Here is a 26,783-nt window from a genome sequence, read left to right on the forward strand (position 1 = left end):
AGCTAATATTTACTCTGCTCTTAGTATGTGCTAGGTGCTGTACTACCATATTTCGTGGAATCTAAAACAGTGGGAATATGGACCATTATTTTATGTGCCATCAAGAAAGATTTAAAAATGCCATCAAGCAAACCATGACAAAAATGCTTTCTTCACACCAAAAATATTTGGTTAAGACCTATTAACATGCTCCTTTAAGTTTAGATATTTATTATGTGTCATTCTTGTACACACATAATAAAGGAATTATGAACAAAATAAATTGGTCTAAAACTTCATCATATTCAAGTCCAACTGTTCTGAATTTCTTTTTGACTCGAAATCTGTGTTTTTCCATACACTACTGTCCTTGAGCCATCAAGAGCATTAGTAATGCAGCATTTCTTAAAGGAATACTCCACTGTTACCTGGGATTTTCTTCCGAGCCACAGACACCCATTCTGCACACTCTGATGTATTCACACAGTCACTGTCACAGCCAGTGACAACAATGTTAGAGTTGCTGCCTAGCTAACAGCAATTGTAAAAGCATACTGAGTTTAGAGGTATTAAAATGCAAAAAAAAAAAAAATAAATGAGTAAATGCATCTTAGAAAAGATAAATTAGGGTGATTATTTCTGAAGCATTATCTAACTTAACTCTCAAAATAATCCCAAGAGGAAAGTAACTTATTACACCCATCTTACAAATGAAGAAACCAAACTTGGAAAGGTTAAATAAATTGTTCAGGAGGTCATAATAGGTAAGTGACCAAGAAACACCAAACTCAAATCAATCTGACTGCATAGCCTAAATTCCTGCCACTGAAATATACTGGCTTTGTTTATAGTCCCCACATAATTAAGATCTCTGATAATGATGCAGGAGGAATATCATAATCCTTCCAGTACGGAGAGTATATAGTGCTGCATAACGTATTTCTCAGAGGCTATCAAACTAGAAGTTTAATGAATACAGATTAAATGAAAAGACTCCTACAGATATCTTCACCTGACTATAGATACTGTGATATAATATAGCCTTCTGATTCAGATGGGTGGGTCTCTGTGTTTTGGTAAAAATACTCTCATTTTCCTAGTGGATTAAAGTGGTTATAATGCTTTTTAAAATGTGCCCTAGCTTGAATCTTTCAAAAACTGAGGATATGGTAGTTTTCTAATATCAAGTGACAGAAGAAGGAAAACTTTACTGACGGGTTTTTGTGGTTTTCACTTGAACAAATAAATGTACCTGCCATTCTCACCTAATTTATCACTCTGGCATAGTTTCAGACTCAGTGTACAAATTGTTTTGGCCTACGGATCTGGCATTGCCTGTTTTGTCTGCATCCTCCTGTGTGCTTGTTGATTTTCCTGTTTCGAATATTTCTTTTACTTTGTTAGATGTGAGCTGAGTATTATTGAGAAATTTTATACAGTCGAGGGGCACCTGGGTGGCTCAGTCAATTAAGTGTCCAACTTCAGCTCAGGTCATGATCTCATGGTTCGTGAGTTTGAGCCCCACATCAGGCTCTGTGCTGACAGCTTAGAGCATGCTTCGGATCCTGTGTCTCCCTCTCTCTGTGCCCCTCCCTTGCCCATGCCCTGTCTCTCAAAAACAAATAAAAGTGCTGAAAGAAAAAAAGAAATTTTATACAGTTGACCCTTGAACCCATCCCCCCAATGCAGTCTAAAATCTGTGTATAACTTTTGACTCCCCCCAAAACTCAACTACTAATAGTTTACTGTTAACCAGAAACCTTCCTGGTAACAGAAACAGTCAATTAGCCCATATTTTGTATGTTGTATGTATTATGTACTATACTCTTACAACAAAGTAAGCTAGAGAAAAGAAATCATTGTTAAGACTGATTAAGAGGGGCGCCTGGGTGGCTCAGTCAGCTGAGCGACCGGCTTCAGCTCAGGTCATGATCTCACGGTTTGTGAGTTCGAACCCCGCGTCAGGCTCTGTGCTGACAGCTCAGAGCCTGGAGTCTGCTTCGGATTCTGTGTCTCCCTCTCTCTCTGCCCCTCCCCCACTCATGCTCTGTCTCTCTCTGTCTCAGAAATAAATAAACATTAAAAAAAAATTAAAAAAAAAAAAAAAGACTGATTAAGAGGGGCGCCTGGCTGGCTCAGTTGGTAGAGCGTGGGACTCTTGATGTCAGGGTTGAGTTCAAGCACCATATTGGGCATGAAGCCTACTTAAAAAAAGAAGAAGAAAAAGGGGCACTGGGTGGCCCAGTCGGTTAAGCATCTGACTTTTGATTTCAGTTCAGGTCATGATCTCATGGTCATGAGATGGAGCCCTGCATTGGGCTTTGCCTTGAGCCTAAAGCCTGCTTAAGATTCTCTCTCTCCCTCTCCCTCTGCCCTTCTCTCTCTCTCTCTCTCTCTCTCTCTCTTTCTCTCTCTCAAAAAAAAAAAAAAAACCATAAGGAAGAGAAAATATATTTACAGTATTGTACTGTATTTATCAAAAACTTATGGGTATAGGTGGACCATACAGTTCAAACCCATATTGTTCAGGGGTCAACTGTATATAACTAGACTCAGGTAAAGGAGCAGATGGAACTTCATAACAGAGCCCACATCTAGTCATGTCCTTGAAACTCTAAGGGCAACTTTGGGATTTTTTTTCCTGGGGATAATTACCAATTCTAAAGAAGTGGCACAGCTTCTCCTTAGGTATTCAAGAGTGTAGGCTGGAAAGTGTGTCTTATGCTCCTATTAGATGATAAATACAGAATTGGTAGGTGAGTCTTACAAATGAGGGAGAGATTTAATCAGTCTACCAAATATTCATTGAGCGCATGCTGTGCTCTGGGTATGACACAGTAAAATATACAAGGCATACACTCCTTCAAAAAGTGAATAATGTTGGGGTGCCTGGGTGGCTCAGTCGGTTGAGCGTCCGACTTCGGCTCAGGTCATGAACTCATGGTTCGTGAGTTCAAGCCCCGCGTCAGGCTCTGTGCTGACAGCTCAGAGCCTGGAGCCTGCTTTGGATGCTGTGTCTCCCTCTCTCTCTCTGACCCTTCCCTACTCACTCTCTGTCTTTGTCTCTCAAATATAAATATACATTAAAAAACAGTGAATAATGTTATGAGAGAGATATAGACTTTTTAAAAAATAAAGGATGGGGTGCCTGGGGTGGCTGAGTCGGTTCAGTATCTAACAATTCTTGATTTTGGCTCAGGTCATGATCTCACTGTTGTGGGATCAAGCCCTGCATCCAGCTCCATGCTGAGTGTGGAGCCTGCTTAAGATTCCCTCTCTCCCTCTGCCCTTATCCCCACTCTGAAAAAAAAAGGGGGGGGGGGTAATATAATGCAAAGCATACTCTCTATGGGATCTAGACCTTACCTATTGTAGGAGCTCAGAAGACTCGGGAAAGTTGAGTTTTGGAATAATCAGTAGGGCCTTGAAGAGATGTTAAGTTCAAGAGAGGACAGGGTTTGTGTACTTAGATAAGGGGGCAACATCCCAGGCAAGGAAAATAACATAAAGAAAAGCCCAAATGCTCAGCATAAAGCAAGTCTTTCTCTGGAGCAATGAGGGATTCCAAGTCCTTTCACAGCTGATAAAAGCCTTCTCTGGAATACAGAAGGTCTGAAACTGATTGGATTCTCCTTGCTATAGAAAGTCTTTTATGTTTGTATTTTATTGCTGTGAAAAAGCATCAGGCACATGATCACAGCTTGGGGAACATGTTGCATATTTTAGTGAGTTGATGGCTAATTTACACCATGCTGGGGCCCACTAAAAATTAATATCCTTCTTGCCTCTGTTATGCAAGTTTTGATATTCTGATTATTTGCCAGTGATTACTGCCTACTGACCTAGAGAGTTTTCTCTCATATAATAAGGGGAGAAATTACCCAGATCCCCATATGAAAATGGTAACACAAAGATATTTGTGCCTGTGTCCCCAAGATTGCTATTAAAAAAGATTTTATTTGGTTTTTAATTTGTTTACTTTTTTCTTTTTTTGACCATATACTTTTTTATTTTTATTCTATTAATGTGATTTATTACATTAGTTGATTTTCAGGTGTTAAACTACCCTTTCATTTATGGCATAAATTCCACTTGGTCATAGTGTATAACCCTTTTTATATGTTGCTAGTTTTGGCTTACTAGTATTTTACTGAGACTTCTTTTTCTTTTTCTTTTTTTTAATTTTTTTTTAATGTTTACTTATTTTTGAGAGAAAGAGACAGCGCACAAGCAGGGGAGAGGTAGAGAGACAGGGAGACACAGAATCCGAAGCAGTCTCCAGGCTCCGAGTTGTCAGCACAGAGCCCGACGTGGAGCTCGACCCCACAAACCGTGAGATCATGACCTGAGCCAAAGTCGGATGCTTAACCGACTGAGCCACCCAGTGGCACCCAGCCACCCTGAGACTTATTTTTCTCTATTCAGTCTCCTACTATGATGAAGAAGTGACCAACTATGAATACACCAAGCCCAAAGTACATTGCATATCTTAATTATCATCTTTTTTTAAAAGCTTTTCACACTGGCGGCTGCCCTCCACAGTTTGCCACACCTTTAGGTAAAGTCAGCACATCAAGCCTTGTCTAGTGTTCGTGAAGTGTCAAGTAATCAACAAGCTAAATCTCTAACTCTCTTCTGAATACTGACATGCTGTCAGCAACACTAGGGCACAAACAGTAGGAAAAACGTTGTATTTTCACCTTGACGGTAGATCCCAGAGAGCTAGCTACAGAAATGGTGCAGTCAGAGGGAAACTGACATGCAGTGAAAGAAAACAGCACTTTGCTTTCCTACCACAATTAGTCCTTGGCTCTTATCTCCTAAAATTGGAGCTTTTATATTTTTTTCCAACAGTCAGATTCTGTCTCCAAAACTCTTGTGATCTCATATGAAAAGAATGCCCTTGAACTCTGAATACTGCTGGGCTTCAACCCTCAAAGGAATATATTAACAAGACAGATTGTTCTTCTGTTACTGTGATTTAGAATAAAATGGTTATTGAAAGCGGAAATTGGATATAATAAGATCTGCTTGCTGAAAGAGTTATGCTAAAGGAAACAGTAACTTGAGACTAATCCTATATAATAATTCCATGTGGAAAGATTAGCTTCATAGATTGATTGGGATATTAAATAGCGGTTAATTTTGCCAAAGTCTAAGATTTGTTCATATTGATTGGAGTCTTTCTGAAGGAAAAATAACCACACAAATTTTGTGTAAATCAAAATGCCATGTGAATTAGTGTATGGAAAGCACTTAGAACAGGATCTGGCACATAATATATGCTATATAAATGTTTGCTGTTTTAAATGATAGAGTATGAATTATTCTTTAACAAACTAAGGAATTTTTTCAAGTAAGTATACTAGTTCTTTTTATGCCTTCTTTTCTTTGGAATTGAACTGGAATTGAACTTTTCTTTGGAATTTAAACAAACAAAAACCAAAAAAAAGGAAGTTAACTGGGCTGAATTTACTGGAGGTTAGTAGGCTTAAATGACCCCAAGTTAGTCTAAATTCCCAAACATTCAGACTAGTTACAAAGTCAGCAGACTGGAGGACTTTTAATACAAACTTAGCTGATGATCTCCCTTTTTGTTCTGAGGATTTAATCACTTTGGTTGGTGTTGAGAGATGTTTTAATATTTTCTTGTTTTTTTTTTTTAATGAAGAAACTATAAGTCAGTACTTAATTAGCCTCTTATCTTACAAGGAAAGATTTGCTAGATATAAACCAGCGAAAACAATTCAGAAAGGAAAAGATCCATGCATTTCACTGCAATAAAGATTTAAAACTTCTGTGCATTAAAACAAAACACTTGTAGGGGCACTTGGGTGGCTCATTCAGTTAAGCTCCAAATTCTTGATTTCGGCTCAGGTCATGATCTCATGGGTTGTGAGTTTGAGCCCTGCATCAGGCTCTGTGCTGACAGGAGATTCTCTCTCTCTCTTTCTCTCTCTCTCTCTCTCTCTCTCTCTCTCTCTCTCTCCCCCCCTCTCCCTCCCTCCCTCCCTCCCTCTCTCTCCCCCCCCAAAATAAATAAACTTTAAAAAATAAAAGAACTTTTATGCATAAAACAAACTTAAAACTATATTAATAAAGGGCAAATATTTTTAATCTTATAAATTAGTGAGACAAATATGGGCATTTCTACAAAATATAGGCAAAGAATATAAACAAAAAATTCAAAGGAAGAAATAGAAATGGCCAATACACGTTATAAAAATGGTCAACCTCACTAATAATCAAAAAAATATTAATTAAAATAAGTTATTTTCCCCTAGTGATGAATTTTTTATTATCAAACTTGATATTGTGAAGTGTATGAGAAATAGGTATTCTCATATATTACTGGGACTGTAAATTGATACATCTTCCTGGAAATTAACTTGGTAATATGAATCAAGAGCTTTAAAGAGTTTATACCAGGGGCGCCTGAGTGGCTCAGTCGGTTAAGCGTCCGACTTCAGCTCAAGTCATGATCTCCCGGCCCGTGGGTTCAAGCCCCGCGTCAGGCTCTGTGCTGACAGCTCAGAGCCTGGAGCCTGTTTCAGATTCTGTGTCTCCCTCTTTCTCTGACCCTCCCCTATTCATGCTCTCTCTCTCTCTCAAAAATAAATAAATGTTAAAAAAAAAAAAAAGAGTTTATACCAATCACTTTTAGACACACTAGGTTGGCAAAATACTAAAAGTCTGACAATACCAAGTGCTGGTAAAGTTGAGAAGCAGTGGGAGCTCTTATACATAGCTGATAAACATATTGGTGATTCCTTTGATATTTTATAAGAATAAATATATAATAAATAATATATAAAATATATTTTGTCATATTGTATATAACATATGGAGACCAAAAATATATGACCAAAATAATATAAGATAAAATATAATAATATAGAAATATAGAAATAAATATTTTTATAATAAATATAAGAATAATTGGATATTATCTTGAAAAGCCAGCAGTTCCAATTCGAGATATATACTCTAGACTAGGAACTCTTATTCCCGTTTCACAAAGACACTAATAAAAGAATGTTCATAACAGCTTTGTTCATAATAGCAAAAAAGCTGGCAATAACTCAGATACCCATTTATAGGAAAACTGGTAAGTAAATAGTGGTACCCTCAAACAATAGAAATCTATAACTGTAAAACTGAAAGAAGCACACTTAAATGTATCAACATCGATGAATCTTAGAAATATAACACTGGGACAAAAAAGAAATCTAACACTGAAAAAAGCAAATTACGAAAGAATGCAATCAGTATGAAACGATTTAATGAAGTTCAAAAACAAGGAGAAATAAACAATATATTGCTTAGGGACACAAACATGTGTTTTAAGCTAAAAAAAATAACAAGGCGATAGAAAAAGAATTCCATATGGTAATTAACTCTTACAGGGGGAAGGGGGATGAGCTTCAACTGTTGTGCTAATTCTTCCTCTCTCAGGTTAAGTGGGAGGTTCATGGTGTTTTATTATTATACATTATACACATCTTATATACACATATTATACATTATACACATTATACACATATATATTAGACACATATTATATACATTTATACGTATATTATTTTGTATATATCAAATATTTCATAATACATTTTAAAAAGCTTATAGAGTTTGATTTCATAATTCCATTTTTAGAGATCAATCCAAAAATAATAATGAAAAAATAAGTGCAGGAAAAGTTTATCCCAGTGGTGGTATTTATTGTAACCCAAAACTGAAAACAACCTACATATCCAACACCATTTTTCATATCTTGCCTTGTTTAAGAAAGGATTTGTTAAAGATTTTATTTAAGTAATCTCTATACCCAATGTGGGGCTCTAACTCATGACCCCAAGATCAAGAGTCACATGCTCTACTGACTGAATCAACCAGGCAACCCCTAGAAGGGATTTTTAAAGGCCTTAATAAATACATTCAGTGAGACAAAAGTTAATTAAAACTTGCTGAGAAATGAAAGTTAAAGGAAGAAGGTAAGAGAAAGCCAGGAGTAAGGTTATTATGAACCATATGAATGATAAAGTTTCCTGTTCTCATTAGAGGTGGGCCACAAATTTGACTCTAAGCTTCCAGTAACCAGGATAAAAAGGGAAACATGATTCATGGTGAAGAGCAAATCAACTGTTCTGATGGAAGCCAGACAGAAATTTCTCCCCAGATTAACTGTACAGGCAAGTTATTTAAATACTCTACCTATGTTTCCATGGAACACCTGTTATAGAATGTTGTGAGGATTATATAAATTCCCAGGGCAGCATCTGCCAGGTAGTAATCACTCAAATATGTTACTGATTAGCCATAATGAATAACATTCTCAAGAGTATTCTTCTGGAAAGCACTATCATGGAAGTAGATATCATTAAGGGAGAAATGGAAAGGTAACCCTGGCCTCAGATAGGAAATCCTCTCAACAATAGGACAGCGTTGTGAATTAGTTTTCAGGTGTTTCGTCTGTCCTCACTCAATACGTATTTATTAAGCACATCCTTCATGCAAGTTTTTTGTGTGGTCATACATGACCAGAATGTAGGATTTGTTAAGTGGTGTTCTGCTTCAGTCAATCTAATCTGGAAGTCATTCTAATGTATTGAATAATAAATAAAATTTGTTGCATTTACTTTTTCTGCTTTCCAAATGTGAAAGTATTATTCTGCAATCAAAGACTGACCAAAAGCAATTATGAAAAGAACAGTGAGAAATAATAATTGAACTTAAGTAAAACCTACTAAGAACAGAATAATCAATTGAGGCTTTTAGCCTCCTGGGAAGTGGCATCATGGTGATAAAAATATTAATTGCCACATTTATTGAATGCTAATTATGCACCAAACTCTGCTAATTTCTTTACATATGTTATTTCATTTAATACTTACAACACTTTGAGGTTGTGAATATTATCTCCATTTTTTTGGGTAGGAAGATTTTGAAGCCTTAGAGGGAACAAGCCATTTACCTAAAGTCACAGCAGCAAGTATAGGTTCAAGGCGGGATTCGGATCCAGGCCTTCCTGATTCTAAAACCCTTGTTCTTAGTCACTTTAGTATATTACTTTTTGTCAAATAAAGCCAAAACTTATCTTGAAACCCCTCGTTCCAGATCTAAAATGTTTTTCCCCAACACTCTCAGTCAAGTATACCCTGATTTTTATTATTCTGTAATAAGTTTATGCATCGGTCTTATTATCTTCTTGGTTTTGACTATCAGACTGAAAGTTAACCTTCTTCTGGTCTATGTGATTGATACTCATGTTGCTTAGTCACTTCATTTGATCACCCTGAATTAAAAAAAAAAAAAAATTAATGGATAGTATCCTTGGTTTTGAAGTAGAAAAGTTCAGCAGTTTAGTTTGGTAATACATAATCTCATGGTCCTAGACTCTAAGGATTGTTTTGGCCCTTGCTGAGGATGCTGAACCATGTTGCCTCCGTTCCAAATTGTGGACTTCTTCCTCACCTTGCCAGTTAGCCAAAAGACAAGTATATAAGTGTTGACAGTGAAGATGCATCTTATCTTTAATGATCAAGAAAATTCAGGCTCCAGGCAATTTGACCTGGGGCTCTCTGATGTTCCCTGCCAACTGTAGTTACGGATTTCCCATTCAAACGATGAAGTGTGAATGTCATGGTCACTAAGTGGGTTTGCAGTAGAGAACATTGCCTGTAATTGTTCTTCCTTTCCGTGGGCCTAACAGACAGTTGTCCTCAGACTCCTGGTGGGAGCAGCAGTGGCATGGTGAAGATCTCAAAAGAGATGCCTGGCTGGCTCAGTCAGTAGAACATGTGACTCTTGAACTCAGGGTCAGAGTTCGAACCCCACGTTGGGTATAGATGACTAAAAAAAAAAAAAAAAAAAAAGACAAACACTGTCATGTTGAAAAAAATAGATGTGTTCAGCCCAGTGGCTTGAGATTACTCTGTATTACTTGCATTATGCAGCTCAGAAACTAGAAAAAGCCTATCAAGAAAATTATCATTCTGAAATACTTGTATAAAGGCAGGATTTGCTCTATGAGATAGACAAAATCTCCTGAAAGATAATTGTGTGAAAGAGAACAAGGTTGAAGTTTACATTTGTTGGAATATATTAACCTCGGAAGTCTTTAATAAATCAAGATCCACTTGCAGATATTGATTTCTTTTTCCTTTTATAATCTTTAAAAATCTTTTTTTTTTTTTTTTGGCCTTTGTTCATAATACATGTTTTCTTCTCTTTCTGGCTTCCCATATTCCTTAAATCATTTCATCTAGATGTATATAGACCATCTGTCCTTCCAAAAAGCTATTCCTTCTCTCAACACGGGGCAGCAGTGGGAACAAGAGGCACAATATGAAAAGAAAGCCAGGAAAAATCTTGTGGACAGTTTTTTGGCTCCTCTCCTTTGGCCCCTCTTTGCAACCCCCTGGGGAACAAAAGGGAGCCAACAGCTTGTATCCTTTTGGGAAAGTGGCAGTGGCTACAGAAGAGAAGACTTCCTAGACAGAAAAACAAAGCAAATGGTGGATGGTGTGATGGAACGCACACATTCTGTGCTGCGGGAGCAAATAGATTGGAATTTCTTATCATTGAAGTGCAACATAAGAGGCTGTATCAATGTTTGACTAAGTAAAATGCAAGCTAGTCATTTGAATTGCTTCCAAATACACAATTGGAAGCTCTCTACATTGTGATAATTTTGTAATAACCTATATCTTTCCCCAAAGACAGTCTCATGACCTGGGGAATTACAAGCACGCTGTGCTCCAGGAGTTACATCCACAGGATTTTATAGACTTAAGATACACCCTTCATCCCTAGAGCCATGTGATATCTAACTGTAGCTCTTAAAAACGTAGCCCCAGTGAAGGTCCTTGAGAAACTGCCCTTGAAGTTCCCTAGCCTCAACATAGGAGGTCCTCAGCTAATAAATGTCGAATGAATAGCACATTAGTTCAAGCCAGTTCCCATTAGCAGTTTTGTATGTAAAGAGAAACTGCTGTCCCCCACCTCTTCCAGCTGTGTTTAAGACCTCAGAAATAAGGCAGTGTTGCCTCAGAAGAGCCTAAAAACCTAAAAGGAGAGGTGCTGCCCCAAATGAAATTACAGAGGAGGTAGTAACTTTGTAGTAGGCCATACTTCCCGGAGCAGAATTTTACAGTTTCTATTTCCTTTCAAGTTCCAGCCACATAAAAATAATAACAGTAATATAATAATAGAACCTACTGCCCAAAGTCAAGTCTGAGTTTTCCAAAGAACATTAATAAAAAGTCTAATTTGAGCATTGGAACTGTTCCTTGGAAACCTCTACTGGAAATTGTCTTTATTGTCTTTGAAAATCACAGAGGTGAGGCTTTGTGCCCCTGTGGAGAGCAGACGAATACAGCTTGCCTGGAACAAGCTGCCACTGCTGCCAGCCTTGTGAACAGCAAGCATTTCACCCTTGAGTCTGTCTCATAGGATACAGCTTCAGACTCCTCTAATTCAGATAGGTGGAGTTTCTCCATCGCTGTGAAATCTCACAGATAGAGGTACAGTGAGCATCTAAATTGGTAAAGCCTGCCTGGGGGAGCAGGGGCCACAGCTGTGTTTCCCTTACTCACCTCTTGAAGCCTGTCGATCACCTGTGCATCTCCAGCTCCTGCCCAGTGTCACCTTTCATTGAGGATCTAATTTACACATTGTAGAAAGTACTCCAATTTGCAAAAATGTTATCAGTCTTCCATGTTGTTTCAGGATAGTAAATTGAACCATAAATCAAACTTAAATTGAATCCTGAAAACTTTTGATATTTTCAAAAATTAATCAAAAAATTAATCAGCTCTGTAGAAGTGATGGGGTAACAAGAAATGAAGGATTGAGTAGTTGAGTTTATTTTTTGTTTGTTTTATTTTTTATTTGAGAGAGAGAGAAACAGAGCACCAGCAGAGGAAGGGCAGAGAGATAGAGACAGAATCTGAAGCAGGCTCCAGGCTCTGAGCTGTCAGCACAGAGCCCAGCGTGAGGTTTGAACCCACGAGCAGTAAGATCATGACCTGAGCTGAAGTCAGATGCTTAACTGACTAAGCCACCCAGGCACCCCTAGTAATTGAGTTTAAAAAAGAGGCCTTCACTTAACACTGATGATGTCGATTTCTTTGGAAATAGTTTTACTTCTCACTTAAATGTGACTAAGCCCCATGGTTGTATTAGTTTATCCAAAACAATGCAGTGCTGTCCCATAGAATGGATTCGTATATTGCTTAGAATGATGAAACGGTGTGATACTGAGATAAAGTCTTTGGATCCTAACAGAGCTGAGTTTGAGTCCCAGCTCTGCCACATGGAACTTCCTGTTGCCTTGGTTTTCTTATCCCGAAACTGGAGCTGATAATATCTGCTCTAGTGTTTTGAAGTGATTAGATGAAGGAATACATGGGTGAAGTTCCTGGCCCATAGTAGTGCTCGGTAAATGTTGTTGTTGCTAAAATGTAGTTTCTGTGTCCTGCTCACTGATACAGTCCCACTAGTGAGGATATGAATGTATAAACAACTTACCAAGCTAACTGAGGAAATGAGAATTGAAAGAGAAATTCACTCTTGACTACATGCTTCCTTATTTTGTGTCACATATTGAGGGCAGAAACTGAATCTTCTTCTGTCCTGCAGTCCATAATGACTAACACAGTGCTAGATAACTAGTAGACATTCAGGAAATGTTTGTTGACGTGACCTTACTTAGTGTCTTACGTCTTTCTATACCCCTCTTATGAGAACAGGATTATGCCCTGCCACATGAGAATCTTAAAGTTTCCTGGTAACTTATCTTCCAATAAAACTATGGGGATATTTTTACCATCTTCAAATTGTTTTGCTTTCTGGTTTCTGGGCCCATTGTTAGCCATGTTGTTCTTTATGCATTTGTAAGTATCGCTAACCATTGCAGCTGGCACAGAAATAACTTTTCTGTCTCCATTTTTAAATGAAAATCTTAGTTTTTCAGATATTACTGAAATTAGCTAGAAGTCCTTTATGCTTAACCTTTCCATCTGCATATTTAAATATATTTAATGATTTTTCAGTAGTTTTGTGATAAATAAGCATGTCTAATAAAGGCATCCCACACCATGAATTTTTTTCAAGCTCTGTTGACGGCCTAGCATTTGATTACCATTTTGGGGAAAACCTGAAAATGCATTGCTTTTCTTTGAAATCCTTAAAGGTGTGAATATATTACAGATTGAGGAACTGATATGACTTTATGGATGTACAGTTGATCAAATTTATAATAATTAGCTTTTTTTCAGAGGTTTTTTTTTTTCTTGGCCTGTTCAGATTTTCTACTTCTTGACTCAATTGTGGCGGTGGGGGGGATAGTTAGTATTTTTCTTAAAATCCTCCAATTCTTAATTTATTAAATTATTTTTTAATTTATAAAATTATAAAATGAATTCATCTTCAGTGTGTATTTTTTGTTGCGTACAATTTGTCATTTCTAATTTTGTGCATTAGGATTTTCTCTTCTTTTTTGATAAGGCAAACTAAAATTTTATGAGGACATTTCAGGCAATTGGAAGATCACCTTTGGCCATATCTTCGAAGTTTTATTTATCATGTTCCCATTCTCATTCATTTCTAGCAGCATGTAATTGCAGGTTTCGTGAAAGTTATTTAGGAGTTTTGTGTCTGTGACTTCCATAGACATCCATCATTAACTTCTAGTTCCTGGCATTTTTGCCATGTCTCAGAGCACCTCCTTACCTGTCCCTCACCTCCAGCACTCAGTGCTAGTCTTCCTGTCCAAGGGCTCAGTGAGCTTCTGCTGGCGTCCCCTACCACTTCCTGGGAGACTGCACTCATTACCCAAAGGGCAGGGGCATTTGAGAGTCAGTGTTTGCTACATTCCTTCAATCTCGTCCCATCTGCTCCATAGCTAGTTGCTATTCCTCTAAGTCTGTGACAGGTAGACGGTCTTCTCTAGCTTGAGTCCTGGGGGAGGATTCCCCTCCTTTGTAATTGCCTACTGATTATAATAAATACTGGGAGGGAATAATTAGCTTTCAAGTTATCACTGAGTAACAGGGACATGGATGACCCACCCATAGAGCACTTATCACCAATAATATTACTCATGAATTGGAATGGAGTTTTAACATTGGACGCTCCTGCTCTGTAAGGTCCATGAGGTGTCACGGCAGCTCCGTCTTATCCGTGAAGAAACCGAAGCCCAGAGTAGTTGGGTGACTTTCCTGAAGTCATAAATAGTGCAAAGCTGGAATAAGAACCCAGATCTTCTGTTTCTGATTAATTTTTCAAATCTTAGTGAAAATTATAGTTCAAAAATGCAGTCTTGGCAACCATCAACTATTTTCTGCCATCCAGCGCAGTTGCTTATTCCACATTCCATGTCAAAAGACTTTGCATTTGATCCCAAGAACACTCTTTCTGTTTCCCTCCCAGTTCGAGCGCCATGACCCGGTGGATGGGAAAATTACCGAGAGGCAGTTTGGTGGCATGCTGCTGGCCTACAGCGGGGTACAGTCCAAGAAGCTGACCGCCATGCAGAAGCAGCTCAAGAAGCACTTCAAGGAGGGAAAGGTGGGTGTCTCTGTTTACAGGAAGAGAAGGAACTGTGGGAAGGTACTAGCACGGGTACCAACAAAATGAGAGTGTCATGAAGCAAATACTGTAACTAATTCATCTCTTGTACTTGAAGAAAAAAAAAAAAAGCAGCGGGCGAGGAATAAGGGCGAGTCCAGAACAACCCCCTAGGTTTCTTGTTCACACAAAGGGTGGCACCATGAACTAAGACTGAGGAATTAAAAAGAGAGACTGGTTTACAGAAGAAGATAAAGACTTTCGTTATAGATATCTTGAATATAAGACACCTGTGGACTATCCAATTAGAGATGAGTAGCAGGCACTTGGATATTCAGATCTACTTCAGATGACTGAGATAGGTTTGGGAATTACCAACACACTATTCAAGTTAAAACCATGAGATTGCCCAAGGAATTTTCTGAATTATACAGAAAAGAACTGTCTTTTTTTGGCCAGAGACAAAATCAAGTGGAACACTAACATATAAACAGCACAGGAAGGACATGGTTAGAGAAGGTGGTGCAATCAAAGCCAAGGAAGTAGAGGGTTCAGGGACTGGGGGCGGGGGACGGGGGGTGTCACATGGGACAGAGAGGGTCCAGTAAACTAAGAGGATAAACATCCATTGGCTTTGGTAAAATGGTAATAATTAATAACTTTTGGGAGAGCTGTTTTATTAGATTAGAGGGCATATTAGAATGGGAAGTAAGGAAGCAGAAAGAGGAAGAAAATGAGGAAGATGGAAGAGGGGGGCTCCAGAAAGAAGGAACTAGAATATGTTAAAAACTCTAAGGCAGTATATTATTAGTCTGCTTGGGCTGCTACAACAAAACACCACAGACTGGGTGGCTTCACCAATAGAAATTTCTTTTCTCGCAGTTCTGGAGGTTAGAAGTCCATGATCAAAGTGCAACAAATTAAATTTCTAGTGAGGGCTCTCTTCCTGTCCTTCAGACAGCCACCTTCTGGCTATATCCTCACATGGCCTTTCCTTGGTTGTTGGCAAGGTAAGAGAGAAAACCAGAGAGCAGGAGCACAAGAGCACAAATGTACACCGGCTCTCTGATGCATCTTCTTATAAGAACACTAATCCTGTCAGTTCAAGGCCCCGCCCTTATAGCCTCATTTAACCTTAATTATTTGCTTAGAGGCCCCACCTCCTAATACGGCCATAACGGGGGTTAAGGCTTCAATGTAGAAATTTTGGGAGGCATACATTCAGTCCGTAACAGAAAACACAAAGGTCTAGCATGTGAGGCACCAAAAGGGGACTGTTGTGGTTGGAGCATATACTAGCAAGGAGGAGAGTGGCCTGAGGTGAGGTTTGAAAGGGAGATGGGGGCCCACATATGCATGGAACGAGTTTGGTGGAATGGGAAGCTCTTTAAAGGGCTGTGAGCAGTCAAATGACATGGTTGTGTGCAGGTTTAAATAAAGGACTCTGGCCACTTTGTGGAAAACAGTTTGGGAAGGAGCAAGCAAAGAAGCTGAAAGACTGATACTAAGATTATTAGAGAACTCAGGGAGAGATGATTGAGCATTTTTTGAGCAGCATTGCGATTGGAGACCATGAGTTTGTAGTGGTGCAGTAGTCAACACTGCTCTCTGATACCTTTCCACACCAGCTGCACCTGGTGCAGGAAGGAGCAGATGGCAGAACTGAATCAGCCTCTGGGGTTTTGCCAGGGTGTGGGATGGACAAACTGAAGCAGAAATCAGCTAAAAGGCATACCTCTTAAAGATCACCTACATATACACACACCCCACAATGCCAGATCTTCTCGTTTCCAGCCAATACCCTTTCCAGTGGACAATGATTACCATGTGGCCATGACCAAGGAACCTGACCTGGCACTAAAAATGTTCCTGTCCCTACACAGCAGTTGTTTCCTCAGTTATGAGGGAAGACTCATCACTAACGGAAAGTGACAGAGGACAATGTTCTCTCCCAGAGACAACTTTTACAGTGCTTAGTACCCAGCTCATATCTGTTGGAAATTATAATTTCAGAAAATTGATGGCAGGTGTTTAGGGGCGCCTGGATGGCTCGGGTTGGGCGGCCGACTGTAGCTCAGGTCATGATCTCATGACTTGTGAGTTCGAGCCCCACGTCAGGCTCTGTGCTGACAGCTTGGAGCCTGGAGCCCGCTTCGGATTCTGTGTCTCCCTTGCTCTCTCCCCCTCCCCTGCTCGCACTCTATCTCTCTCTGTCTTAAAGGCAAATAAACATTAAAAAATAATAATAATAAATTAAAAATTAAAAAGAAAGAAAATCGATGGCAGATGTTTAGATGGATTTTTAGTCCCTATGCTGGAAGCACAGTGTTTGCATTAGGAAACACTCTTTTCTTTTTACCAGACTAAGTTTTAAATAAGTTTGGTCCAGACATTTTTTTGACCTTAAAATAATTATCAGAACAGTCTAATTCATGTTTTATTATGAATTTTTTTTAAAGCAATAAATAGGGTATTGGAGACATCTCCCTTGAAGGAATAGAATAGCTTTAGCAGGAGTTAATATAAGGCCTGGAGACCTTGCAAAAGAGCTCTGAAATGAAAGGACAGATTTTGTCAGATGATGAAAATCTGGGGTGCTAAATTACTTCTGGCCCTGAATTTCCAGGCTGCTACAGCAAGGAGATTGAGATTGATCGTCCTCTCATGTTGATTAGTTTGTGAACATAGCAATTAACTATAATGAGCGTTAATGAAGGGCCTTTGCTCCTAAGGTTAGCAGTCTATCTCTCTAGGATCATGTCTCATTAAAGGGGAATCACCATCTGCTTCTTAATGATTTCTTTTATTCCACTTTGGATTTGTTAACATGAAAATGTAAGTTTTCATTTGGCTCATATTAATCATTTTTCTGTGTGGGATTCTGCACAAATTATCAGTCCAGACCTAAAAGATTGATGATCCTAGTGGTGGCATTAAGTAAATATTTGCGTACTGCTTAATGACCATGCAATGTTTCACAGCGTTTCACATTTTTCTTTTTCTGTCTTTCCAACAGCCTTGTTGGGTCTCATCTTGTCTTTGAGAATATAGAGATGGAGAAAAAGAGAAATTAATGACCCACCCAGAATCTGGACTGAAATCCAAGGCTTTCAATTCCAGATCTTGTCCTTTCTATATCAGAGTTCTGCTAACCATACCCTTTCTCTAAAGCAGTGCTTCTCAACCCCAGTCACCCAGTATCGCTTGGGGAATTTTTCAGAAATGTGATTGTTGGGGCCCTCTTTAAACCGACTAAATCAGAAGCTCAGTGGGTGGGTCCAGGCATCGTTTGTTAAAAGGCTCCTGAGGTGATTTCTCCTGTGCTCTTGCGCTCGCTCTCGTGAGCCGCTGCTCTGGAGGACTGCACTCCGTCGGTGTCTCTAGCTACTTTGCCCCTGAGTAATAGCTAGAAGGACTGGAGAACCTGCCATGCTAGAAAAATCGCTCTATTCGTGCTGTTATGTTTCGTATTTAACAAGGAGAGTTTTCATTTCTTTCTTCGTTTTTTTTCAATGGGAACCGTGTTTTGTTTTGGCTTTATTTTAAAAATTAGCCCCAAGGCGCTTGGGTGGCTCAGTCTTAAGTGTCTGACTCTTGATTTTGGCTCAGGTCATGACCTTGGGATCGTGAGATTGAGCCCCACATCAGGTTCTATGCTGAGTTTGGAGCCTGCTTGAGATTCTCTGTCTCCCTCTCTGTCTCTCTAAAAAAATTAAATTATAATTTAAAAATAAAATAAAATAAAAATTAGTCCCTATCCTCTACCAGATTTTCCCCATTTCCCTCAATATCCTTTTTTCTGTGAATAATTCTTCTGCGCCAAATTTGACTCAGCTCTAAAATTTGCTAATTTTACTTCCTCCATATTGTCTTCTCCTCATTAAAAGAAAACCAGAGTTTTCTAAACTTTATCAATGTAACTCACAGGGATGGTTCTCGATGCTTGAGAGTGCAGAAGCTGTGAATTTTAATAATTTAGCAAATCCACTTAAGGCTGAACTGAAAATTACATTTAGTTCAATGTCAGACATTGCTCTGTGCAAGACACTAAGCCAGATGCTGTGAGAAAGATAAAAGGTAAACAAAAACCATCATCTATCCTCAAGAAATATATAGTCTGTAATAATTTAGTAAGAAAAAACATATATACACACAGAGACCTATATAATTTCATATTCAGTACTTATTGAGCAACCACTATGTGCAAAGCACTCTTTCAGATATTAGGAACACAGTATTGAGCAAAACCCAGTCTGCCGCATAGCATTTAATATTCCTAGTGCAGGGAGTCAGATCATAAATAATTATAACAGAGGGCAACTCACTTGACTTTGGGCCTCTTAAGAGCAGTGTCTTACTCGTCTTTGCATGTCCACAGTACAGTGAGTGTCGCATAGGCAAATGTTTGTCGTATGCATTGGTGAATGTATTAAGTACCCTAATAAAGCTATGAGACCTTTTGGGAGCACCAGTGAGAAAGATTAGAACCACTGAAGAGATTCTTGGTGGCAATACAATTTGAACTTGGCCTTAAAAGTAGAGTAGGATTTTGACAAGCAGAAGTTATAAAAAAAGTTTGCTTTTGCTACATGTTTCCTCTTAGATCCCTATCGCCAGCAACCTTCTGTCTGTATCAGTCTTACTAATAATGCTACCAGCCATGAAGCAGGGTTTGTACTTAACCAAACAGTTATAATAAAACTATTAGATTATTAACTTTGCGTGTCATCTGTAGATAATATTCATGTGGGCTCTCCTATTCACTTATTTTCACAGCTATTTGAGAGTTGAGCCAGAATGTGGTCATCATGGAATATCAGATTCTAGAAACATTGCTGCATAGCGCTTGAAAAACTCCAATTATTAGGTGCCCGTCAAAGTCATAAGTACTAGAGCACCTGAGGCGTGGCCATTCAACTAAAAAGACTAGAAACTCTACTGATTAGCTTTGTTTAACTGATTAGCTTTGAAACCTGTCCTTCCCCCAAAGAAGTACTAAGCTGTGAATGACTATTAAGAGAATTTATGGGCTTTTCACTATTATATTTCTGGTTTCCCCCCACAATTAGTTTCATATACTTCAAAGGTATATGAGAGGTATACTTGTCTCTCTTTTCTATTCCTCAAGGTCATAGACATACCAGAGAAGAGAGTATAGTTCAAAGCTTAATCGAATAAATTCATTACCATTGGTTCTATGGTAATGAGCCTGCCAGCCTGCTAAGGATTCAACTTACCACTTACTGAGTACTTGCTATGGATCAGGCATTTTACCTATCTTTTCCTTAATGATCACATCCTGCTTGGTGGAAAGAATCCCCATTTTTCAGATGAAAAATACTTTTCAGAGCCTTAGTTGCCTGAGATCACACAGCATCTTAAGAGGTAGCAACAGGATTCAAAGCCAGGACTTGTTTTATTCCACAGTCAATAATCTTCCTACTAATGAGCCTATTTAATGCTACTCCTTATTCGCCATAATTTGAATAAGGACAAGGGTTTTGAGGAAATAAGAAAGCCAGTGTATTGCTAGACTATAGCCTGTGGTCTCTTAAGGAGATGGTAGAAAAGTAATCTATGGAAGCATTTTGTGTAAGACCTAGAATATGAGGCTAAGAAGTTGGGTTTATCCAGTTGGCAGTGAGAAATCATTGATATTTTGACAGGAGGAGGAATGAACACATGAAGAAAGTGATGTTTCAGGATGATTAGATATTTGCAGAAATGTAAGCAATAGAAACAGTGTGATTTCCCCCCACTGCCAGGCAACAGTTGAAGAGAATTGTGGGGTTTGCAATGGGAAGATGCTTTACTGGAGCAAGATAGTCATAGTAACACCTATGAAAGAATAACCAAGAAATTGGTGACGGGCGCCTGGGTGGCTCAGTCGGTTAAGCGGCCGACTTCGGCTCAGGTCATGATCTCGCACTCTGTGAGTTCGAGCCCCGCGTCGGGCTCTGTGCTGACAGCTCAGAGCCTGGAGCCTGCTTCGGATTCTGTGTCTCCTTCTCTCTCTGACCCTCCCCCGTTCATGCTCTGTTTCTCCCTGTCTCAAAAATAAATAAACGTTAAAAAAAAATTAAAAAAAAAAAAAAAGAAAGAAATTGGTGACAGTGACCACCTATAGAGAGGGAGATTGAAAGACAAGGGTAGAGGAAGAATTGCTTTGTACTGTTTATATATTACTATTTCATAAGATTCATATATTATCTGCTGTAAAAATGATTTTTTAACAAATAAGCAGAAGACTGAGCAGAATATAAATGGTAAGATTGGTGCAAGCATAGCATACAAGGAGAAGAAGGAAAAAGGAGAATATTTTATCTTTTCAGTGGGCCATAGAGGGAATTTGGGCAAGTGGATTGATTCCTGGCGATGGATTACCTATGACTGATTAAAAGACAAAGCAAGAGAATCATGTGTGACAGTGGGTTTACCCTCACCCATGGCCTGTCAGCACGAGATACCTAGTGTTAACAGCGGACTCCTGAGGAAGCCACATTTCCCTTACCCCTCTTTCTACTCCAACTGCATTTTATATGGTTAACAATTTTATTGAGGTATAATTTATATACCATAAAACTCACCTGTTTTAAATGAGCAATGCAATGATTTTTAGTAAATTTACAGAGTTATGCAATCATCACCGCAATCCAGTTTTAGAATATTTTCATCACCCCGAAAAGATCTGTTACGCTAGCTTGTGGTCAGTCCCCATTTCTGCCCTCACCCCAGACAACCATACACCTTTTCTCTGTCTCTACAGATTTGTCTCTTTTGGACATTCACGTAAATGCTTTTATAACATAATACGGTCTTTTGTGTCTGGCTTCTGTTACTTCTCATCATATTTTGAGGCTTATCCATACATTCTGTTGCTTGTATTTATTGCTGTGTTTTACTGCTGAATACAGTAAATACTGTTCCATTGTATGGATGTACCACATTTTGTTTACCCATTCACCAGTTGAACATTTGAATTGTTTCCAGTGTTCAGCCACTGTAAATAAAACTGCTATGAACATTCATGCACAGGTCTTTATGTGGACCTATCTTCATTCCTCTTAAGAAAATTCCTAGGAGTAGAATGGCTGGCTTGTATGGAAAAAATTGAGTTTAACAAAAGCACCGAACTGTTTTCCAAAGTAGATGTACAATGTTACATTTCCAGTTTCTCTACATTTGCACCAACACTTGTTACTGTTTGATTACAGTCATTCTGATGGGTAGGTAGTGGTTTCTCATTGTGGTTTGATTTGCATTTCCCTATGACTGATGATCCTGAGCATTGTTTCATGAACTTTTTAGCCGTTCATATATCTTATTTGGTAAGATGTCTATTCAATTACTTTTTAAAATTGTGTTCTTGGGGCGCCTGGGTGGCTCAGTCGGTTAAGCGTCGGACTTCGGCTCAGGTCATGATCTCGCGGTCCGTGAGTTCAAGCCCCGCATCAGGCTCTGTGCTGACAGCTCAGAGCCTGGAGCCTGTTTCAGATTCTGTGTCTCCCTCTCTCTCTGACCCTCCCCCGTTCATGCTCTGTCTCCCTGTCTCAAAAATAAATAAACGTTAAAAAAAATTTTTTTTTAAATTGTGTTCTTATTTTCTCATTATAGAGTTGTAAGAGTTCTTTAAATTTTTTTTTTACATTTATTTATTTTTGAGAGACAGAGGAAGACAGAGTACAAGTTGGGGAGGGACAGAGAGAGAGGGAGACACAGAATCCGAAGCAGGCTCCAGGCTCTGAGCTGACGCGGGGCTCGAACCCACAAGTTGTGAGATCATGACCTGAGCCAAAGTCGGACGCTCAACCGACTGAGCCACCCAGGCACCCTGTAAGAGTTCTTTAAATCATTCTGGATACAAATCCTTTATCAGATATGTGATTTTTAAATATTTTCTCCCAGTCTGTGATTTGTCTGTTTTCTCAGTATTTTGAAGTACAAAAGTTTTTAAGTTTGATGAAATCTAACTTATCAGTTTTTTTTTTTTCTTTTATGGATTGCACTTTTGGTGTCATATCTTTTTTTTTTAAGTGTATTTATTTTGAGACAGATAGAGAATGTGAGCAGGAGAGGGGCAGAGAGAGAGAGGAGAGAGAATCCCAAACAGGCTCCACACTGTCAGCATAGAGCCTGATGTGGGGTTCAATCCCACAAACTGTGAGATCATGACCTGAGCCAAAATCAAGAGTTGGGTGCTTAACCACCTGAGCCACCCAGGCGACCCTTGGTGTCTATCATATCTAAGAACTCTTTGTCTTACTCAAGGTTACGAAGATTTTTTTTATGTTTTCTTCTAAACATTTTATCAATTGCTTTTAGTTTTGAAAGACAATTCTATTTGCTTATTCAACAAATTTCTAATGTTAAATTCACTTTTTAAATATTTATTTAAATTTTAGTTAATATACAGTGCAATATTGGTTTCAGGAGTAGAATTCAGTGATTCATCACTTGTATACAACACCCAGTGCTCATCACAGTAAGTGCCCTCCTGCATACCCATCGCCCACCTCCCTCCATCAGCCCTCAGTTTGTTCTCTATTGTTAAGAGTCTATTGTGGTTTGTTTCTCTCTCTTCTCTCTTCCCCCCTTCCCATATGTTCATCTGTTTTGTTTCTTAAATTTCACATATGAGTGAAATCATATGGTATTTGTCTTTGATTGACTTATTTCACTTAGAATAATATATTCTAGCTCCATCCACATTGTTGCACATGGCAAGATTTCATTCTTTTTAGCCTTATCTCCTTTTTTTGAGTCATCTAGAGCCCAGGGGTTTTTTTAGTGTTTTATTTTTATTTATTTTGAGAGCGAGAGAGCAGAGAAGGGGCAGAGAGGAAGGGAGAGAGATAGAATCCCAAGCAGGCTCCACACTGTCAGTGCAGAGCCCGATGCAGGGCTCAGACCCATGAACCATGAGATCATGACCTGCACCAAAACCAAGAGTTGGACACTCAACCAGCTGAGCCACCCAGGTGCCCTTAGAGCCCAGTTTTCTGTAAGTCCATCTTTCCCAAGGTAGATAGATAACCAGTTTGTTGAACAGTTGGACCCAGAATAAAATAACTCCTGCTTCTTCCACTTCCCCATAGTGTGTCAAGAAATTCCCTGTGATGCCATGCCTAAGAGAAGGTTATTTCCTCTTGCCTACTATTCTACAGGTCACGTCACCTGCCAGTGGCCTGTACACAACTATTGCCTTCCAGTCTGAACAGCTCAATTTGCAGAAAGCACATCCTTTCACTTTCCATCCATGAACTTCATGTTAAAGTCTTATTCTAGCTTTATTGCTAGAAAACCCTTTGGATTTTTTACTAAGATAGTTATGAAGAAATAAGGATTTTGTGACTGGCGTCATCTTTTCTTTAAGAAGCCTATCTAAATTGTAAGCTCTATAAAATCAAGGCCCATGTCCAAAGCAATTTTATTTCCCTCACTGTTCCTGGCATAGTGCTGAGTCGTTAGTAAGTGCTCAATAAATATTTTTATTGTATCTATATAATAAAAGGTAAAATGTTACATATTTCAATTTAATAATGCCATAATGTGATGTGTATCCCACTGTTTTTCTAAATCATCAAATGAATAGCCATTCAATTCAGATTTTCTCACTGTCTGACCTCAAATAATTCTCAGCATGAGTATTCTGGCCTTGACCTATTGTATTTGATGTTTCATGATAAATTAAGTAGCAAACATTAGAGTTTGCTTTTGTCAGAGGGGATCGCATTTCCTGCACCATGCCCTTTGTTTTAGAAATTTTATGTTAACCATTTTTAAGTGTATAGTTCAGTGGCATTAAGTACATTCATACTGGGGCACCTGGGTGTCTCAGTCCATTAAGCATCCGACTTCGGCTCACGTCACTATCTCATAGTTTGTTAGTTTGAGCCCCACATCGGGCTCTCTGCTGTCAGCACAAAGCTCACGCCAGAACCTCTGCCCCCTGCCCCATTCTCTGCCTCTCCCCTGCTCATATTCTCTCTCTCTCTAAAATAAATTAACATTTTTTAAAATCTTGAAAAGTGCATTCATACAGTTATACAACCTTCGCTACTATCTGTCTTCCCAAATTGAAACTCTGTACCCATTAAACAACAATTCCCCGGGGCCCTTGGCTGGCTCAGTAAATAGAGCATGCAATTCTTTCTTTTTTTTTTTTTTTTTTTAAGTTTATTTATTTATTTTGACAGAGAGAGTGGGGAAGGGGCAGAAAGAAAATCCCAAGCAGGGTCCATACTGTCAGCTCAGAGCCCCATGCGGGGCTCTAACTCATGAACTGCGAAATCATGACCTGACCTGAAATCAAGAGTTGAACGCTCAACCAACTGAGCCATCCAGGCTCCCCAGAGTGCCTAACTCTTGATCTCAGGGCTATGAGTTCAAGCCCTATGTTAGGCATAGAGATTATTTAAAAAAAAAAAAAAAAAAAAAAAAAGGAAGGGAAAGAAAGAAAGAAAGAAAGAAAGAAAGAAAGAAAGAAAGAAAAAGAAAGAAAGAAAGAAAAGGAAATTCCCATTTCTGTCTCTATAAACTTAAATAATTTAGGTACTTCATATAAGTGGAATCATACAGTATTTGACCTTTTGTGACTGGCTTATTTCACTTGATATAATGTCTTCAAGTTTCATCCATATTGCAGTTTATGTCAGAATTTCCTCCTTTTTAATGGTGACTAATATTCCATTTTGTTTATACATTCATCCATCAATGGACACTTGGGTTTTTTTCACCACTGCATGTCTTCTGATGGAGGAGAAGAGAAGACGGTATTAGGCATCCATCCACAAGCAGGAGATGTTGTAGAACCTGTACTTCCCTCTAGGAGATTGATTCTAGCCTAGTGTTTACATTATATAGCATACCAAGGCATTTGTATAAGGAATAAGCCCTATCTCTGGATGCTCCAAGTTAAGGCCAAAAGAATGGCCTCAAATTAGGGAAAAATTACTTCTAGTTCACTGCCAAAAATTATGGAACTTGGTACATAGTAGGTACTCCATATATGTTGGAATGCATGCTTAAATTCAGATGTACCACTTTGCATAAATTGCCAAAAACTGGAAACACACCAAATAGAATGGATAAAAAAAACCTGTAGTATAGGGGCGCCTGGGTGGCCCAGTCAGTTAAGCATCTGACTTCAGCTCAGGTCATGATTTCATGGTTCATGAGTTCAAGCCCTGCATCGGGCTCTGTGCTGACAGCTCAGAGCCTGGAACCTGCTTCAGATTCTGTGTCTCCCTCTCTGCCCCTCCCCCACTCATACTCTGTCTCTTTCTCTCAAAAATAAAAGAAAACATTTTAAAAAACTGTGGTATATTCACCTAACAGAATACTAATGGCAATAAAAGTGAGTTAACTACAGAATACAAAAACATAGACAAATCTAAAAGAGAGAAGCCATATATAATAGAATGCGTACTGCATGATTCCATTTTTGAAGTTCAAAACAAGCATAATTAAACTGTTTCTGTTTGAGGATGCATAAATAGATAGTAATGTTATTTTTAGAAAGAAAGAAAGAAAGAAAGAAAGAAAGAAAGAAAGAAAGAAAGAAAGGAATCCCCTAAAAGTCAGAACAGTAATTAACACTGGGAAAAGGGGCTTACGACTGAGAAAGGGACATGTTGAGGGGAGAGAGGAAGGCTTCCAGGATGCTGAGAATAGTCTCTTCCTTGACCTGAGTGGAGGTTCTCTGGGTGTTCATTTTTATAACAGCTTGTTGTACTCTTTTTGTTGTTGTTGTTGTTGTATATGGCTTTATTTGAAAATAGCACTGGGTTTTTTTGTTTATTTATTTTTTTAATTTACATTCAAGTTAGTTATCATATAGTGCAACAATGATTTTAGGAGTAGATTCCCCATTTAGCCCATCCTCCCTCCCGCAACCCCTCCAGTAACCCTCTGTTTGTTCTCCATATTTAAGAGTCTCTTATGTTTTGTCCCCCTCCTGTTTTTGTATTATTTTTGCTTCCCTTCCCTTATGTTCATCTGTTTTGTATCTTAAAGTCCTTATATGAGTGAAGTCATATGATACCTGTCTTTCTCTAATTTCGCTTAGCATAATACCCTCTAGTTCCATCCACGTAGTTGCAAATGGCAAAATTTCATTCTTTTTGATTGCCAAGTAATACTCCATTGTATATATATACACCACATCTTCTTTATCCATTCATCCATCGATGGACATTTGGGCTCTTTCCATACTTTGGCTGTTGTTGATAGTG

At 38.7% G+C, this 26,783-nt stretch overlaps 1 protein-coding gene across 8 annotated transcripts in view; it reads left to right on the top strand.

Moving 5' to 3' along the window:
• Positions 1-26,783, top strand: part of MICU1 (mitochondrial calcium uptake 1) — a 248,400-nt gene that overhangs the window by 195,615 nt on the left and 26,002 nt on the right. For all 8 annotated transcript variants that reach the window (XM_078434361.2, XM_081790529.1, XM_081790530.1 and 5 more), the window contains one exon: positions 14,413-14,550. In XM_078434361.2, coding sequence (XP_078290487.1) covers positions 14,413-14,550 — 138 coding nt within the window. The remainder of the gene's footprint in view (positions 1-14,412; positions 14,551-26,783) is intronic.

The sequence above is a fragment of the Panthera onca genome, chromosome D2, assembly GCF_046562875.1.
Source record: "Panthera onca isolate mPanOnc1 chromosome D2, mPanOnc1 haplotype 2, whole genome shotgun sequence".
NCBI lineage: Eukaryota > Metazoa > Chordata > Mammalia > Carnivora > Felidae > Panthera > Panthera onca.